Here is a 17,224-nt window from a genome sequence, read left to right as displayed (position 1 = left end):
TTGAAACAAAGACGCAAATCTGTGGAGGATTATTACAAGGAGATGGATACATTGATGGATCGACTTGATCTCGATGAGGACATGGAAGCTCTCATGGCGCGGTTTCTTAATGGGTTAAACACAGAGATTGCAGATAAGACTGATTTACAGCATTATTATGATATCGAGGAGTTGTTGCACATTGCAATTAAGATCGAGAGACAAATCTAACGAAGGTCTCAACGGTATTCTTCTAAAACTTTTCCCAATTCTACTCCTACATGGAAAAAGGATAGTAAGTACATTGATTATAAGCATAGAAATCAAGAGATTAATGAGAAGCTTCAAGTTAAATTTGAGAAAGGTGAGAGTTATAGAACCGGGAAAGAAAAAGTAGAAAAGTCTAATGTTCAAAACAGGGATTTAAAGTGTTGGAGATGTCAAGGGGTAGGACACTATAGTAGAGATTGCCCAAATGCAAGAATTATGACCATCAAGGAGGGCGAAATTGTTACGGATGACGAGGCACATGACGACATAAATGAGGAAACTGACGAGAGTGAGGAGTTTAGTGAAGAGGACCCTACACATATATCTTTGGTTACTCGACGAGCTCTAAACACCCACATTAAGGAGGACAGCCTAGACCAACGAGAGAACTTATTTCAAACTCGGTGTCTTGTTCAATCTGTACCTTGTAGTGTTGTCGTTGATAGCGATAGTTGCACCAATGTTGTGAGTTCCATTCTGGTCATGTCGAGCTTGAATGATTCTTGTTGATCAAATATCTCAAGGCAAGAACACTTGATTGAGATTCGAATCACTCCACAAGCAAGATTGATCATGTCGAGCTTGAATAATTCTACATGCAACCTAAGCTACATAGAATTGCAAAGAAACTTAGCCATTGGCTAAAGAAAGCACAAATGCTCCTTTTACTATATTTTTCAAGTCTACTCACAAATACATCATACATAGCTTTATATAGCCTCAAAATGAAACTGAAACTATTAAAGACATTTCAAGAGTTGTAACGTTCATACTTAATGAAACTGAAACTATTAAAGGCATTCCAAGAGTGGTGACATTCATACTTAATGGCCTTGTAATCCATGGTAATCCACCTAAAATTTATAAATGAAATACAATAACTCTAAATTACTCTAAAGTGTAATCCACAAGTATGGCCTTGTGCAAGATGCCAAAATTTATAACATGAAAGTCCAACTTAGACACACAACAGTCACACATGCCAAGTATGGCCTTGTGCAAGATCTAAGTTTGTTCGGTCACACACGCCACGCGGTCGGGTTCTTTGTCTTGTCCAACTTAGACACACAAGTATGGTCTTGTGCAAGATCTAAGTTTGTTCAGTCACACATGCCAAGTATGGCCTTGTGCAAGATCTAAGTTTGTTCGGTCACACACGCCACGCGGTCGGGTTCTTTGTCTTGTCCAACTTAGACACACAAGTATGGCCTTGTGCAAGATCTAAGTTTGTTCGGTCACACATGCCACGCGGTCGGGTTCTTTGTCTTGTCCAACTTAGACACACAAGTATGGCCTTGTGCAAGATCTAAGTTTGTTCAGTCACACACACCACGCGGTCTTCACTCTCTAGGCCAAGGTCTCTCTAAGCAACGTTTAGAGCATCTCATCGTCATATCAATTCTCGGTCTTCACTCTAGGCCAAGGTCTCTCGTAAGCAGTGGGTGCATAATTGACCTGGAAAAAGATAGATAGGGTTTACAAGTCTTGTATCAATCACGCCCGANCGCGGTTTCTTAATGGGTTAAACACAGAGATTGCAGATAAGACTGATTTACAGCATTATTATGATATCGAGGAGTTGTTGCACATTGCAATTAAGATCGAGAGACAAATCTAACGAAGGTCTCAACGGTATTCTTCTAAAACTTTTCCCAATTCTACTCCTACATGGAAAAAGGATAGTAAGTACATTGATTATAAGCATAGAAATCAAGAGATTAATGAGAAGCTTCAAGTTAAATTTGAGAAAGGTGAGAGTTATAGAACCGGGAAAGAAAAAGTAGAAAAGTCTAATGTTCAAAACAGGGATTTAAAGTGTTGGAGATGTCAAGGGGTAGGACACTATAGTAGAGATTGCCCAAATGCAAGAATTATGACCATCAAGGAGGGCGAAATTGTTACGGATGACGAGGCACATGACGACATAAATGAGGAAACTGACGAGAGTGAGGAGTTTAGTGAAGAGGACCCTACACATATATCTTTGGTTACTCGACGAGCTCTAAACACCCACATTAAGGAGGACAGCCTAGACCAACGAGAGAACTTATTTCAAACTCGGTGTCTTGTTCAATCTGTACCTTGTAGTGTTGTCGTTGATAGCGATAGTTGCACCAATGTTGTGAGTTCCATTCTGGTCATGTCGAGCTTGAATGATTCTTGTTGATCAAATATCTCAAGGCAAGAACACTTGATTGAGATTCGAATCACTCCACAAGCAAGATTGATCATGTCGAGCTTGAATAATTCTACATGCAACCTAAGCTACATAGAATTGCAAAGAAACTTAGCCATTGGCTAAAGAAAGCACAAATGCTCCTTTTACTATATTTTTCAAGTCTACTCACAAATACATCATACATAGCTTTATATAGCCTCAAAATGAAACTGAAACTATTAAAGACATTTCAAGAGTTGTAACGTTCATACTTAATGAAACTGAAACTATTAAAGGCATTCCAAGAGTGGTGACATTCATACTTAATGGCCTTGTAATCCATGGTAATCCACCTAAAATTTATAAATGAAATACAATAACTCTAAATTACTCTAAAGTGTAATCCACAAGTATGGCCTTGTGCAAGATGCCAAAATTTATAACATGAAAGTCCAACTTAGACACACAACGGTCACACATGCCAAGTATGGCCTTGTGCAAGATCTAAGTTTGTTCGGTCACACACGCCACGCGGTCGGGTTCTTTGTCTTGTCCAACTTAGACACACAAGTATGGTCTTGTGCAAGATCTAAGTTTGTTCAGTCACACATGCCAAGTATGGCCTTGTGCAAGATCTAAGTTTGTTCGGTCACACACGCCACGCGGTCGGGTTCTTTGTCTTGTCCAACTTAGACACACAAGTATGGTCTTGTGCAAGATCTAAGTTTGTTCAGTCACACATGCCAAGTATGGCCTTGTGCAAGATCTAAGTTTGTTCGGTCACACACGCCACGCGGTCGGGTTCTTTGTCTTGTCCAACTTAGACACACAAGTATGGCCTTGTGCAAGATCTAAGTTTGTTCGGTCACACATGCCACGCGGTCGGGTTCTTTGTCTTGTCCAACTTAGACACACAAGTATGGCCTTGTGCAAGATCTAAGTTTGTTCAGTCACACACACCACGCGGTCTTCACTCTCTAGGCCAAGGTCTCTCTAAGCAACGTTTAGAGCATCTCATCGTCATATCAATTCTCGGTCTTCACTCTAGGCCAAGGTCTCTCGTAAGCAGTGGGTGCATAATTGACCTGGAAAAAGATAGATAGGGTTTACAAGTCTTGTATCAATCACGCCCGATGGGACTCGAACCCACAATCGCTTGATTAGAAGTCAAGCGCCTTATCCATTAGGCCACGAGCGCTTATGTTAAAAATTGCTTTATGTATGATGACACGTGCCCAATAGCCCTGCACATGTCATATGTGTGATATGTCTTAATATGTGATGTTAGGTCACTATATACGGACAAGGTGTACTGCTAAAATATCTCAATGGATGTAAGGTAATGTCGGGGTTTTCGATTTTTGTATCTAAGTTCCAACTTTCGAGATTTAGTTTCTTAAAGATTACAACAAAAATAAATAAATAGTCAATAATTTGAAAAACATCACGCCCGATGGGACTCGAACCCACAATCACTTGATTAGAAGTCAAGCGCCTTATCCATTAGGCCACGAGCGCTTATGCTAAAAATTACTTTATGTATGATGACACATGCCGAGTAGCCCTGCACATGTGATATGTCTTAATATGTGATATTAGGTCATTATATACCGACAAGGTGTACGTGCTTTTCAATAACTTAATTAGAGGAATTCTAAAGTTGAACGACTTCTTATAAGCATGCTAAAATATCTCAATGGATGTAAGGTAATGTTGAGGTTATCGAGTTTTGTATCTAAATTCCAACTTTCGAGATTTAGTTTCTTTAAAGATTACAACAAAAATAAATAAATAGTCAATAATTCGGAAATCATCACGCCCGATGGGATTCGAACCCACAATCGCTTGATTAGAAGTCAAACGCCTTATCCATTAGGCCACGAGCGCTTATGTCAAGAATTGCTTTATGTATGATGACACGTGTCTAATAACCCTGCACATGTCATATTTGTGATATGTGATGTTACCACTATATACCGACAAGGTGTACGTGCCTTTCAATAACTTTTGCATGTAAATGAGTATAAAGCATGCTAAAATATCTTGATGGATGTAAGGTCGGGGTTGAAATACAAAATCATCACACCCAATGGGACTCAAACCTACAATCGCTTGATTAGAAGTCAAGCGCCTTACCCATTAAGCCACTAGCGCTTAGGTCTAGAATTGTTTTATGTACGATGAAACGTGCCCAGTGGCCCTGCACATGTCATATGTTTGATATGTCTTGATATGTGATGTTAGATCACTATATACTGACAAGGTGTAACTGCTTTTCAATAACTTAATTAGAGAAATTCTAAAGTTGGGCAACTTCTTATAAGCATGTAAATGAAAATAAAGCATGCTAAGATGGATGTAAGGTAATGTCGGGGTTAAAATACAAAATCATCACGCCCGATGGGACTCGAACCCATAATCGCTTGATTAGAAGTCAAGCGCCTTATCCATTAGGCCACGAGCGCTTATGTCAAGAATTACTTTATGTATGATGACACGTACCTAATGGCCTTGCACATGTCATATGTGTGATATGTCTTGATATGTGATGTTAGGTCACTATATATCAACAAGGTATACTTGCTTTTCGATAACTTAACTAGAGGAATTCTTTGTTTGAGCGACTTCTTATAAGCATGTAGCAATTAAATAAAAAATAGCAGGAATTTCATGCAAAAATTTAAAATTTGAGAAGTAATTTGTAATCATTCGGTTGTGTCAAGGATAGTTGACCATTCATTATAAGGCAAATATCTATATATTTGCCTTACATTACGGGTTACCATATTTGCCCTATTATTAAAGGCAAATATATTGTATTCATTTATTATTCTTTTCTTTTATCGCTATTTCCATATTATTTGTAATTTACCATATTTCTGTATTCTGTAAATGATTATAAATAAGAGAACTCTCACCACCATTTATGTGTGTGGATTCAGCAAACATTCACACGTTGGAATTGATCTAAACCAACTCATTCTATATACAATTCAACAGGTCAACTATTAAACAACTTATTAGAAACACAAGACAACCAATCAGAAATATCACCAAATCACCCGTCCTTCAGGGATGTCCTCAGCATTGAGGAACATGTACTCGGGTGTATGTGTGACTCGTTCAGACCATGGACCGGGACAAAAGAAAGTACAAATTTTTTTCGGTATCAGTGATAAATACGATAGAATGAATGGAAGAACTCCATTCACTACCTAAAAATAAATATCCTTTCATCCGGTATCAAATTTATGATTTCTATGGGTGCAAATCCAATCATCTCAATTTATAATTTTAGACGAGAAAGAATTCCCCCATTGGGAAGAAATGCGTTAGAATAAGACAGATAAAAAAAATTACAATATAATTCAAACATTTCCTGAATCCTACACCGAGTGATTTTCCTAAAAAATAAAGGGAAAAAATCATCGGTTAAGGCGCGAAGATATCACATTCCTTGGGTTAGTGGTGCGAGGATTGGATAGAATGAAATTGAATCCATTAGAATACGACGATCCCATCTCTGGACACTCAAATCCATTGCTGATTAGCAAAACCCACTTCCAATTCGATTACCCATTTCACCAATTCCTTCTTATTCTTTGTAATTTCTCTTCATCTTGTCGCGATTGCCTATTTTAGATTGTTGCGGTTGGAGATTCCTAACGCTTCACATTGATTCAACCTCACGGTTCTTTTATACCGGCCGGTTGTTGCATCGCCCTTTACAGATATCTTATTTTGTTTGTTCCCATTTTGTTATCTTTGAAAAAATGAAAAACCCCTTCCTCTGCATCTCCTCGTGATCTGGGGTTTTCATTTATGAGGTATTGCTTCTTTCTTTTCTTTGTTTTTCGCGCTGATTTTACTGATTTCCTCTGTTTTTCTGGGTTGCTCATCTGTGTTTTGATCGTTTATTTCGATGGGATCTTTTAGAGTTGTGAATTTGTGTGATTGCTGTAAGTTACACCATATGATCTTTGAGCTTATCTGATTATTTGCTTTTGTAGCGTTTGTGGGTTTTGTTCAAAATGTGGAATCGTCCTCTTGTAGTTTGTTGATTCAATGAGTGAGCGTCGTTTCTCTTTGAGACAATCCTTGTTTCTTCTAGTTCTTCTTTAACATTTTGTATTTTCATTTGTAGTTTGTAGGCAATCTCCCTTGCTTGAATGTCATTAATAAGGTTTTTGAAAAAAAAATTGATATGTTTGGAAGAAACGAAGTTGTTTTGTTTGATGCTTCCATGAATGCTTTCTGGCGGGTGGTTGCATGGTATGTTAGGAATCACGGCTCTCCACAATAGTGTGATATTGTCCTCATACCAATAGAGATACATTTCTTACTTATAAACTCATGATTATTCTCTATAGCTAATGTGGGACTCCCCCAACAATCCTCAACAATCTCCTCTCAAACAAAGTACATTATAGAGCCTCCCCGAGGCCTATGGAGCCCTCAAACAGTCTCCCCTTAATCGAGGCTCGACTCCTTCTCTGGAGTTCTCGAACAAAGTACACCCTTTGTTCGACACTTGAGTCACTTTTGACTACACCTTTGAGGCTCACAACTTCTTTGTTTGACATTTGAGAATTCTATTGACATGTCTAAATTAAGGGCATGGCTCTGATACCATGTTAGGAATCACGACTCTCCACAATGGTATGATATTGTCCACATTGAGCATAAGCTCTCATAACTTTGCTTTGGGTTCTCCCAAAAGGCCTCATACCAATGGAGATACATTCCTTACTTATAAACCCATGATCACTCCCTAAATTAGCCAATGTGAGACTCCCTCCCAACAATCCTCAATGTCTCAAGAGCTCTTTTGAGGTATATTCAGAATGAAAGAAAGAATCAATAGTAGAATAGTACTCTGCCACGGTACAGACCTGGGTACGATTCCCGGCTGGTGCACCTTGCAACGATGATATTTGTGCCTAGAAAGTTGATCACATGGGTCATCAACATTATCCAATAAAAAGAATGAAAGAATCGACAGAATTTGCAATGATGTTTTTTACATTGCACAGTTTAAGTCTCATATATTTTATATGATAATTCTAGACTGGATGCATTTAGTTTGGTCCCAAAAGGAAAAGAAAAACTATGGAACAACTTTAGCTAAGTGATTCGTGTTCTCTTTCGTGTGAAGTTCAGATTGATTGCTTAGAAAAATTTTATGATGGAATAAGGAATGAACTAGATTTTGGATGTTATGCTGTTGTACTCTTCTCGATGCCGTCGTCCTTCGTTTTGTGAGGTTAATCGCCGCTTATGAACATTGATTGCTTATGCACAGATTTTGTATATCACTATCCTTTATATTTCTTTCTAACTAGCTTCATATTTGGTCAAGAAGGGATAACAACATGGAGTGACGGAGCAAATAGTTAAATCAGTCTAAGATACAGCAATCTGCCGATTGTTATGTAGCCAAACAAAACAATGGCAATGTCTTTGAAGACTGTAATGGCTATTAAATCTTACCAAAGTCAAGCTGATGCATTGGTAAAAAACTACTTATTAGCGGACCGTTTTATCCCGTACACCTCTGTTCTTGGAGGCATGCTTGCTTGTAAATTGGTATGTAGCAACTTTTAGCTCATGCTAGATATTAGGACAAAATGCTGCTTCTCTTCAATTAGGACACATAAAATTTTTTGTGTTTCCTCGTGCAGGTATATGATCTTACTCAATTAGTTAGCAATTTTTACTTCAAGAGTTATCTGGGTCTTACGAAAATTCAACGAGTCGAGTGGAATAACCGGTGAGATTAGTATCTTTGATTGTTCATTGCCTTCGTAATCTATTTAGTGGACTGTTGTGGCCATTACTGATATTTCGAACTAAAATTGGCAGCGGTGTGTCCACTATTCATGCAATATATATCTCAATTATGTCATTGTACTTCGTTTTCTGGTCAGATCTCTTCTCTGACCAGCGTCACGCTGGCCTTCTTACCTTTCAAAGTTCGATGTTGTCTACGTTCATATTGGGGGTAAGCTTTCTATTAGCTAATCTTCAATGAATGTCAGCTTCCTTTTGAATTGTTTGATGTTTTAGATAACTGAAGTTTCTAAGCAGCATGTAAGCAGTCAACGATGAGGAAACGTGCCAAAAGGTTGTCGGTCCAACGTTTTCTTGTGGATTGTGTAAAGGCCATATGTTAAAAAAAACTAAGTCCCAATGTTAACCACCCTATGTTAGCCATTAGTAGTTGCTTTCATCTATTGAGGTGTGTATTAAGTTATCCAAAATGTTCTTCAAAGCTTAGAACTCATCAATGGATGAAATGGGGGTGGGTTGCAATAATGTTAGAAAGATAGAGGCAGCCTGAAAGGAGGCGCCATTAGCAAAACTCGGTCCTTGCGATCCAGCTCAACCATGCTATTCAATATAGCATTAGCAAGGCAATGCAAACACGTCGCAAAACAATGATTCACGATGTGTTGGGAAATGAAACGAGGATGATATTGGATCTTTGCTTCAACATTGTTCGTTTTAATCAAAAAGTTGAACCTTATCTGTATTATACTTAGTTGAATGAGGGAACCTCTATAATCCAACATGACATGGCCATATTTGGACAGACACAATGTCTGATTTTCTGTTTCTGATTTGAGGATAACATCTACGATAGACCTTCCGAGCTGTATGACACCGCTTGGCAGACTTTTCGAGTCATTTGAGCTTCTATTCTGTTTTCCTTGAATTTTTACTAAACATTAACTAAAATTCTAATCATATACCCTTTTCCAGATTTCGGTTGGATACTTTTTGGCAGATCTCGGATTGATCATTTGGCTGTATCCGTCTTTAGGCGGGATGGAATATGTAAGTACCTTCGCTGCTGATAGCACTTCAAATTTGACAAGAGTCGTGCATAATTACGAAACTTCGATGATAGGTTGTCCACCACTCTCTTTCCGGGCTAGCAGTAGCATATTCTGTTTTTTCTGGAGAAGGGCAACTCTATACATATATGGTTCTCATTTCAGAGATTACAACTCCTGAGATTAATATGAGATGGTAGGCTTTCGTTATGGTATTGATTCTTAATTTTATAAGTTCTTCCTCTGAATTCTTTCATATTTTGTGAAGGTATCTTGACACTGCTGGTATGAAGAGATCCTGTGCATATCTGATTAATGGCTTTGTAATATTCTTTGCATGGCTGGTGAGTTCATGGTCTGAAGGTCATCTTGCCTGTTTTTTTTTATATAAAATGGCGTAAACACGACTGTCTATAGCTCGACGACATGCTAAAAGATCCTAAAGAATTGGATTTAACATAACTGAACATGAACTACCACAGCATATAGCATGTAACAGCCCAAGTCCACTACTTCCAGATATTGTCCTCTTTGGGTTTTCCCTTTTGGGCTTTTTCTCAAGGTTTTTAAAACGTGTCTACTAGGGAGAGGTTTTCACACTCTTATAAATGGTGCTTTGTTCTTCGCCCCAACCGATGTGGGATCTCACAATCCACCCCCCTTTAGGGCCCAGCGTCCTCGCTGGCACTCATACTCTTCTTCAATCGATGTCAAACCCCCAATCCACCCCCTTTCGGGATCCAGCGTCCTCGATGGCACACCGCCTCGTGTCCACCCTCCTTCAAAGCTCATCCTCCTTGTTGGCACATTGCCCTGTGTTTGGCTCTGATACCATTTGTAACAGCCCAAGTCCGCCACTATCAAATATTGTCCTCTTTGGGCTTTCCCTTTCCAGCTTTCTCTCAAGGTTTTTAAAACGCGTCTACTAGGGAGAGGTTTTCACGCTCTTATAAAGGGTGTTTTGTTCTCTCCAACCGATATGAGATCTCACATAGCAGTATCCGCCTTCAGATCTTGTTTTATGATTGGATTTTCTTGTATTTTGATTGTTGTTTACATGCTTGGTGATGGGTGTTTATAACAGGTTGCTCGCATTCTGCTGTTTGGTTACACATTCTATCATGTTTACCTGCACTATGATCAGGTATTTTCAAGATCAATTATGCATATTTTTCAGTGCTTATGGCTTTCTTCATTAAGTTGTGAAATGGGAACATTGATCTTATTGCCACATGTTCTCTCATTTAACTCGATCACGATATGGACAATCGTGTTATGCAGGTAATTAAGATGCATGTAATAGGATATATTTTGGTATTTGGTGTGCCGACCGTGCTAGGGATGATGAACTTAATGTGGTTCGGGAAGATCGTGAAGGGATTAATGAAGACGATATCGAAAAGGCGATGAGAAACATGTTCTTAGTGGTTCATATCAATCTGCAAATGGGTTGAGGAGGAAAAGGGATTTGATGCTCTGCAGTGTGTTGTAAATGGTTCAAATGACTTTAATTCGTTGAGACATTTTTAGTGTCTTATTCCTCTTCTCAGTTTTGTGTACCAATTCATTCTTTCTGTATAGTTCTCGTCTCTCTTTTTCCTGAATGTATGGAAGAAATGTGATGATACCGCTGCAATTCTTTTGTGTTCAGATATATTTACGATCTCGGTTCGGTTTCGTTCGGTTCTTGGTTCTCCCTTCTTGATCTCGGGCACTGTTTTACTTCTCTTCCGCCTTGTCTATGGCTTATGGTTTACGAAATCTCTCGAGTAATTTGTTTGAAATGTGAGATGCCTTCTGTTTTGCTTCCGACTTGGTTAAAGAGCCTTAGTAATTAGTTGGATTGGTAATTTGAATCATTCAAATAGAGTTTACAATTCAATTCAATTCACTATATTCACGAGTTGAGTTCATAATATTAACAATGTTTATAACAATATAAAAATTTAAAAGTAGAGTAGTGTTGGGTTGTAAACCTCTATTTAGGATAGGGGTGTATATAGTCTGAGTTGGATTGGGTTTTTTTTTACCAAATCCTAAAGTTCGGGTTGGTCGGATTGGTAATCCAATCCAACCCAAAAATTTTCATAACCCAACTCAATCCTTTATTTTCGAGTTGGGTTCGGTTGAGTTATCGACAACCCTCTATTTCGGGTTGGGTTCGGTTGGGTTGTCGACGACCCTCTATTTTCAGGTTCGGTTTGGTTGGGTTGACTGTCAAATTTTTTTTTTTTTTTTTTTTTAAAGTTTTATTTATTTATAATTTATAATTATTCTGATAGAATCTTAAATAAAATATATTAAAAGTTCACAAACAAACACAAATCGATTTGATAAAACTAAAAACAACATTTCTTGAGAATGACAGTTAAATACCGATATTTCTTGAGAATGACAGCTAAATATCGATATTTCTTGAGAATTGGTTAAAGTAAGCATTTCTTGAGAATTGGTTAAAGTAAGCATTTCTTGAGAATTGGATAAAACTAAAGACAGCTAAATACCGACATTTCTTGAGAATTGGTTAAAGAATTGATTAAAGTAAAAAAAAAATATAAGAAAAAATTATGAATGAGAATCGGTTAAAGTAAGAAAAAATATAAGAAAAAATTATCCAATCAAAATGATTAGTTTAAAGATGTTTATATAATAAAAATAAAAATAATGAAATTAAATATAATAAAATAATATAAAAGAAGTATATAAAAAAATACTGAAATTAAAAATAATAAAATAATATAAAAGAAGATTAGGCGTGAGTATCGTTAGAGAGGCCGAGCTACTGACAAACCTATTAATATAAAATATATATATATATATATNCACCCCATATATATATATATATATATATATAATTTATATATTTTTATTTGGCTCGGGTCAATCCAAAAATTTTATCTACGAACCTGAAATCGAACCGATTCAGTTCGGGTTTAGAAAAATGAACTCAACCCAACTCTTATAATTCGGGCTGGGTTGGTTCGGATTGTCGGGTTATCGGTTTGAATGTACACCTCTAATTTGGAGTTTGTTGGATGACCAAGATAATTCCAACCCTTATAAATCGAGTTGTTTAGGTCATCCGTCATGAAAAACCTCTAAAAAAAAAAAAAAAAATAGTTGAGTTTATTATACATCAAACTTAAATTTATATAACATTAAGGCAATGGAGCTATGTGAGGGAGATTAGGGATGGTTATTTGATGTCCCTCACATTAGGGACACCCCCACAAGATTGCCAAGATCATTTGCAATTAGGGTTTTTCCATAAGGGCTTCTTGCCCTTTTTAAATTCTCGAATAACCCTACTTTCTCGAAAGCCCATTTGCAATTCACGTCAGGATGAGTGTAAGTCAAATTACCTTAGATAATCCATTAGACTTTTAAAATAAGTCGAGTTCACCAGCTTCCCTTCACTTTCCTTTGCTAATCTGAGACCACATTCAACAGTTGTGTCTACCGGTTCGCAGTTCTTCAACAACAAATTTCTCTAAGATCTTTTTAGTATACTTGGACTTAGAAATAAATATCTCATCTTCATCTTGTTGCATCTCAATCCTTAGGAAGTACTTCACTAGATTGCATTCCATCCTCCCGAGGCTAATCTCTATATTTCATGTACTTAGGAGGGTGGATGTGTAGAGTGTGGGGGTGTGAATGGGCAATTTAAATGAGGAGGCGTGGATTACGTCGTGGCAGAAGATTCAGTCATTTCCTCGATTACCAGCAAGTTGAACCGTTTGCATTTTTTTTTTTTTTTCCTTTTTTCAACAATCGTTACATGCGTAAATGCTATTTTTTTTTCTCTCTAGATAAATATGCTTAAACTTGTCTGTTTCTGCTTAAACATAAAGGTCTAGGTCTATCTCTATTGACAAGAATTACTTAGCTGTTTGAGAAGAATCACTTAGCTGTTTGAGAAGGGTTAGTTGAAGTATTTTAGATCGAGAAGGGTTAGTTGAAGTATTTTAGATCGGTCGACCTTTCAAAGAATCCATTTGATTTTTGGATTCTTTCAAAGTGAATTTCCATACATTAGACCACCAAAACCAACTCAGCCTAACAATGAGTCAAATCAACTTGCTTATGGACCATTCATAATCTCCAAATCAACTTGTTTTCAGCCTAAATTATTACAAAACATAATTGATGGTATGAAACTCACATAAATTTAATAGACATTTTCGACGTTAAGCATACACTTACACGAGTCATAGTCCTTGACCCCAATTACAAGGCATACTCCAACCCCGACGACGCAACGAAGTTATGTACCATTAAGTACGACGATAGTTTCTAAGAATTCAAGGGCAAATCTCGTTCGAGTAATATAGTAATAGTTCGGTTATTTCTATTAACTTAACTAATAATAATGCAATTAAGACAAGAGAGTTAAACTAGTACTCACATTCACACAACCTCTCCTCTCCTCTCATTTGGGAGTGCTTTTAATTTGCAGAACTGTGCATGAGAAGAAGCAAGCCCAAGGTCATATATAAACACATAGTAGTCAGCCACTTTACTGCCAGAGGCTGCATAACAAACCAATATCTTCTAAAAACAACCGTCAATTTACACCATAATAAACCCAACATTGCCAACCTCACTTTCTTTTTCTTCTTTTTCCTTCTTTTTCCTTTCTTTTCTTTTCGAACGCTCCGTACCACTGAAGGACATGCTGCTGACAGCTTAGAACCGAGAAAGGACGAAGATCTACGAGCAACATGACGCGCTTGCTACCCTTTCGGCAGGTCTGTCCAGAACCATCCCTGGTGCGTTCTGTACCGGTTGCACTCGGGGTAATCTCTTAGCTGCATCCGAAAACAAGGAATCAAAATAGTTTCAACTCGTCTTTTTACCGTGTGTTTTGTGTGTGGTTGAGGGTGAGACTTCTATAATTTTGTGAAACTTCATCCCAAAGACCAACTATATGTGATGTATAACTCATTTTTTGCATCGCAGTCGAAAAACAATTTTCAAAACTCAGGCTCCATAAACTCGAGTTTTATTGAGACCATGATAAAAAATATCCTAAGCAACTAAGATTAACCTGGTTTCAGCTTTTACATGGGGGTGGGTGGTTGTTCAATTCAACTCACAAGTCAGTTATTTACCTATTTCATAGAAGATATCGTTGACATTAGCAGCACTTTTTGCAGAGGTTTCCATGAAGAACAGGCCATTCTCCTGCGCATATGTTTGGGCGTCCTGCATAATGCACAGGCACATGAGCAACACTTGAACTAAATCTAGCAATTTTGTCCAAACTACATGATAGACATTTCAAAGAACAATCACAAAGTTCCAACTGGGGTTGATGTTCGTTCACTAACAAAAAATAGTTCAACAAAGTAACACCATAGAAAGGAAATAAGGGTCAGGGTACTTGCCTCTGCAGAAACCTTCCTAGAATCCAACAAATCTGATTTATTCCCAGCTAAAGCCATGACCATATTGGGATTGCCTGATGCAAGGGACATGGTCCAATTGGTAAAAGAATTCAGATAGGCAAGTGTTCACAATAATTTGACTAATTAAAAGTAAACAAAATGTTAAATTAAGATGTCTTTGCAACAGTAACAACAACAAAGACTACCTTGTGCCTGAAGTTCTTGAACCCATTTTTTTGCCCGATCGAATGAAGCCTGCGATCAATGAGAGGATACTCAATAGAGTTAAAAATGAAAATGAACAAAGTTCCAATTCAATTACATTATAGTATATAAGAGATGAATAGTACCCTATGAAACCTGATATGTTTAGAGCATGCCATTTTTCAGAAGGGTAAGAACTCATAAAAGTCATTACTCCTACCTCCTCGCCACCAATACATATACATATATATACATATGTATATAGCATCCTATTTAAGGTCCTATACAGCCCCATAACCGTTTTCTTTCTCAAGCACCAATACGTGACAATTTATTAAACCCTAAATCCCTTGATAACAACTTTACGAATCCCAAACCAGTTCTCTTGCAGTTTCCAAGTATTTTAGCAATTACTTTTAAAAACAAAATGGTTGGTACTTAATTCAATGACATATAACATTACTTATTTATTCAAGATGTATTTAAGAAAGTAGTTGATGAGTTCTGCCACTTACTTGATTGGTAATATCGAAGACGATAATAGCAGCAGCTGCACCCCTATAATACATTGGAGCCAAACTGTGGTATCTCTCCTGCCCAGCCGTGTCCCAGATTTCAAATTTCACAGTTGCGTCATTTACAGCCAATGTTTGAGAGAAAAAGGCAGCACCAATTGTCGATTCCTACATAATTGTACAATTTAAAGTAAGAAATATGGTCAAGATGTAAAAGCCCTTTTGGAAATTTCAATAATCAAAGCCATATAATACAAACCTGAAACTCCACAAACTGCCCTTTAACAAAACGCAACACTAGACTTGACTTCCCAGCACCAACATCACCAAGAAGCACCTGAACACAAAAAAAGAGTAAAACCACCTGAATTTAGTATGTGTTATTAAGAAATCATTTTAACTAAACATAGTCCACCAGCCATTTCCTCGTTTAACAAATAAAATTCAGAGGGAAAATTGGATAATAAGAACAATGGCAGCATAATATGAAAATGATAAACTACAATCAAGTTGCATAGTTAAATGGTTCCGTAACACTGTAATCACGCAGTAACAGCAATATATATCGAAGTAATTTTATGACTTAATTTCCAAAGTTGAACAGAGAGGGGAAGAAAATGTAAAACCTCGAAAAACAAAAAGGGATACCGTCTTATAAAATTGATTGCTGAAACCAAGACATACAGCACGATACTACTAAACTTTTTGCTATATAAATTACAGAGAGTTAGCTCCGAGATCGAAACCAAGTTACAAATTGGAAAGTACATAGATACGCAAACAAGGATTTCAAAAATACAACCGACAAGACATACAGCAGAGAGTAGAACAGGCTTGTGCCAGCCACAGAATTCTGATAGGATCAAACCGGAAAGAATTCCAGTTCATCGCGAAGAAAACAAAACCCCAGATCAGAATTAACACACAAATCGAGGAAACTAAAAGGGATTAAGCCAAACAAGACCTAATCGAATCGTCAACGAAAGGTACTAGGATAATCAAACCAAATTCGGGAAAAAGAAAACCACAGAGATCGACATCGAAGTTAGCATCAAAATCAGGACAGAAAAAGAGAAATCAAGGTTCGAGAAGGAAAAAGAGGAGAAAAGACTCACCAATTTGGCATTAATGTTCTTGTTTCCGCTGGTGGCCATGGCCGAAAACTGCAATCGAGAGAAAAATCGAAGAGAATCGAGGAAGAACAAGCGTTGACGGGAGGAAAAGATCTAAGAAAGACGAAAGCAAAAACCAAACAATTAGACAGATCGCCTCTCTTGGAAGCGAAAAACCCCTCTTTATCTCTCTCTCTCTCTCTTTCCCTCCGCAAGCAAAAGATGAACAATAACAACTTCAATACCACACGACAGCGATTCAAAATTAATTTTAAATAAATATTTTATTTCCTTTCTCCTTTAATTTATCATGTGAAAAGACGCATTTACCCTTTTCAAAATATATATTTTGAAATTTAGTTTAAAATCTTTAAAATGTTTAAAAAATAAATAATTAAATATTTTACTAACTAACTTCAACTAACCTAACAAAAAAATATATATATATATATATCGGTTAAAAAAAAATTTACAACTCAAATAATTGAGTTTGGTTTAAAAAATGACGTAACCCGACCCTACTCAATCCAAGAATATTCCTATAATTGTTCACTCTCGATCTGTTTTTTTTTTTTTATTATTTATTTCTTATTCAGTTTCATCACACGTCCCGATCAAGGTGTGTAAAAGAGGTGTCGAAAAAGAATGAGTGGATGTAATTATTCATTGTTCAAGTTCCGAAATCAATACTTAAGAAAACTATTCATCTAGTAAGATTATGTTTTCCGGCTTACTGTTTAGTCGAGTTCTCAAAATTGTA

At 37.1% G+C, this 17,224-nt stretch overlaps 2 protein-coding genes and 4 non-coding genes across 7 annotated transcripts; 1 reads left to right on the top strand and 5 right to left on the bottom strand.

Annotated features, from left to right (window-relative positions):
- Positions 1 to 3,532: 3,532 nt before the first annotated feature.
- Positions 3,533 to 3,605, bottom strand: TRNAR-UCU. The gene has a single exon. It is a non-coding gene; the product is annotated as a tRNA-Arg (tRNA).
- Positions 3,606 to 3,852: 247 nt separating this feature from the next.
- Positions 3,853 to 3,925, bottom strand: TRNAR-UCU. Its single transcript has one exon. It is a non-coding gene; the product is annotated as a tRNA-Arg (tRNA).
- A 296-nt stretch (positions 3,926 to 4,221) lies between these two features.
- On the bottom strand, positions 4,222 to 4,294 carry TRNAR-UCU. The gene has a single exon. It is a non-coding gene; the product is annotated as a tRNA-Arg (tRNA).
- A 505-nt stretch (positions 4,295 to 4,799) lies between these two features.
- TRNAR-UCU lies at positions 4,800 to 4,872 on the bottom strand. The gene has a single exon. It is a non-coding gene; the product is annotated as a tRNA-Arg (tRNA).
- A 958-nt stretch (positions 4,873 to 5,830) lies between these two features.
- Positions 5,831 to 10,920, top strand: LOC111802750 (transmembrane protein 56). Of its 2 annotated transcripts, none has more exons than XM_023687232.1 (9): positions 5,831 to 6,234; positions 7,770 to 7,993; positions 8,089 to 8,177; positions 8,270 to 8,408; positions 9,170 to 9,244; positions 9,318 to 9,439; positions 9,512 to 9,587; positions 10,328 to 10,387; positions 10,525 to 10,920. In XM_023687232.1, the coding sequence occupies exons 2-9, from the start codon at positions 7,856 to 7,858 to the stop codon at positions 10,651 to 10,653; spliced, it is 828 nt and encodes a 275-aa protein (XP_023543000.1). In that variant the 5' UTR covers positions 5,831 to 6,234; positions 7,770 to 7,855; the 3' UTR covers positions 10,654 to 10,920. The 2 variants fall into 2 exon arrangements, with proteins under 2 accessions (XP_023543000.1, XP_023543001.1); XM_023687233.1 differs by lacking the exon at positions 5,831 to 6,234 and adding an exon at positions 6,266 to 6,366.
- A 2,649-nt stretch (positions 10,921 to 13,569) lies between these two features.
- LOC111802377 (ras-related protein RABF2b) lies at positions 13,570 to 16,712 on the bottom strand. The gene is made up of 7 exons (XM_023686717.1): positions 16,468 to 16,712; positions 15,612 to 15,689; positions 15,353 to 15,520; positions 14,840 to 14,888; positions 14,634 to 14,707; positions 14,358 to 14,451; positions 13,570 to 14,054 (listed from the first exon to the last, which is right to left on the bottom strand). The coding sequence occupies exons 1-7, from the start codon at positions 16,504 to 16,506 to the stop codon at positions 13,957 to 13,959; spliced, it is 600 nt and encodes a 199-aa protein (XP_023542485.1). The 5' UTR covers positions 16,507 to 16,712; the 3' UTR covers positions 13,570 to 13,956.
- Positions 16,713 to 17,224: the final 512 nt, after the last annotated feature.

This window comes from Cucurbita pepo, chromosome LG09 (assembly GCF_002806865.2).
Source record: "Cucurbita pepo subsp. pepo cultivar mu-cu-16 chromosome LG09, ASM280686v2, whole genome shotgun sequence".
In the NCBI taxonomy this organism is placed as follows: Eukaryota; Viridiplantae; Streptophyta; class Magnoliopsida; order Cucurbitales; family Cucurbitaceae; genus Cucurbita; species Cucurbita pepo.
The sequence above is the reverse complement of the archived record's forward strand: the minus strand, read 5'-3'. Positions and strand labels throughout refer to the sequence as shown.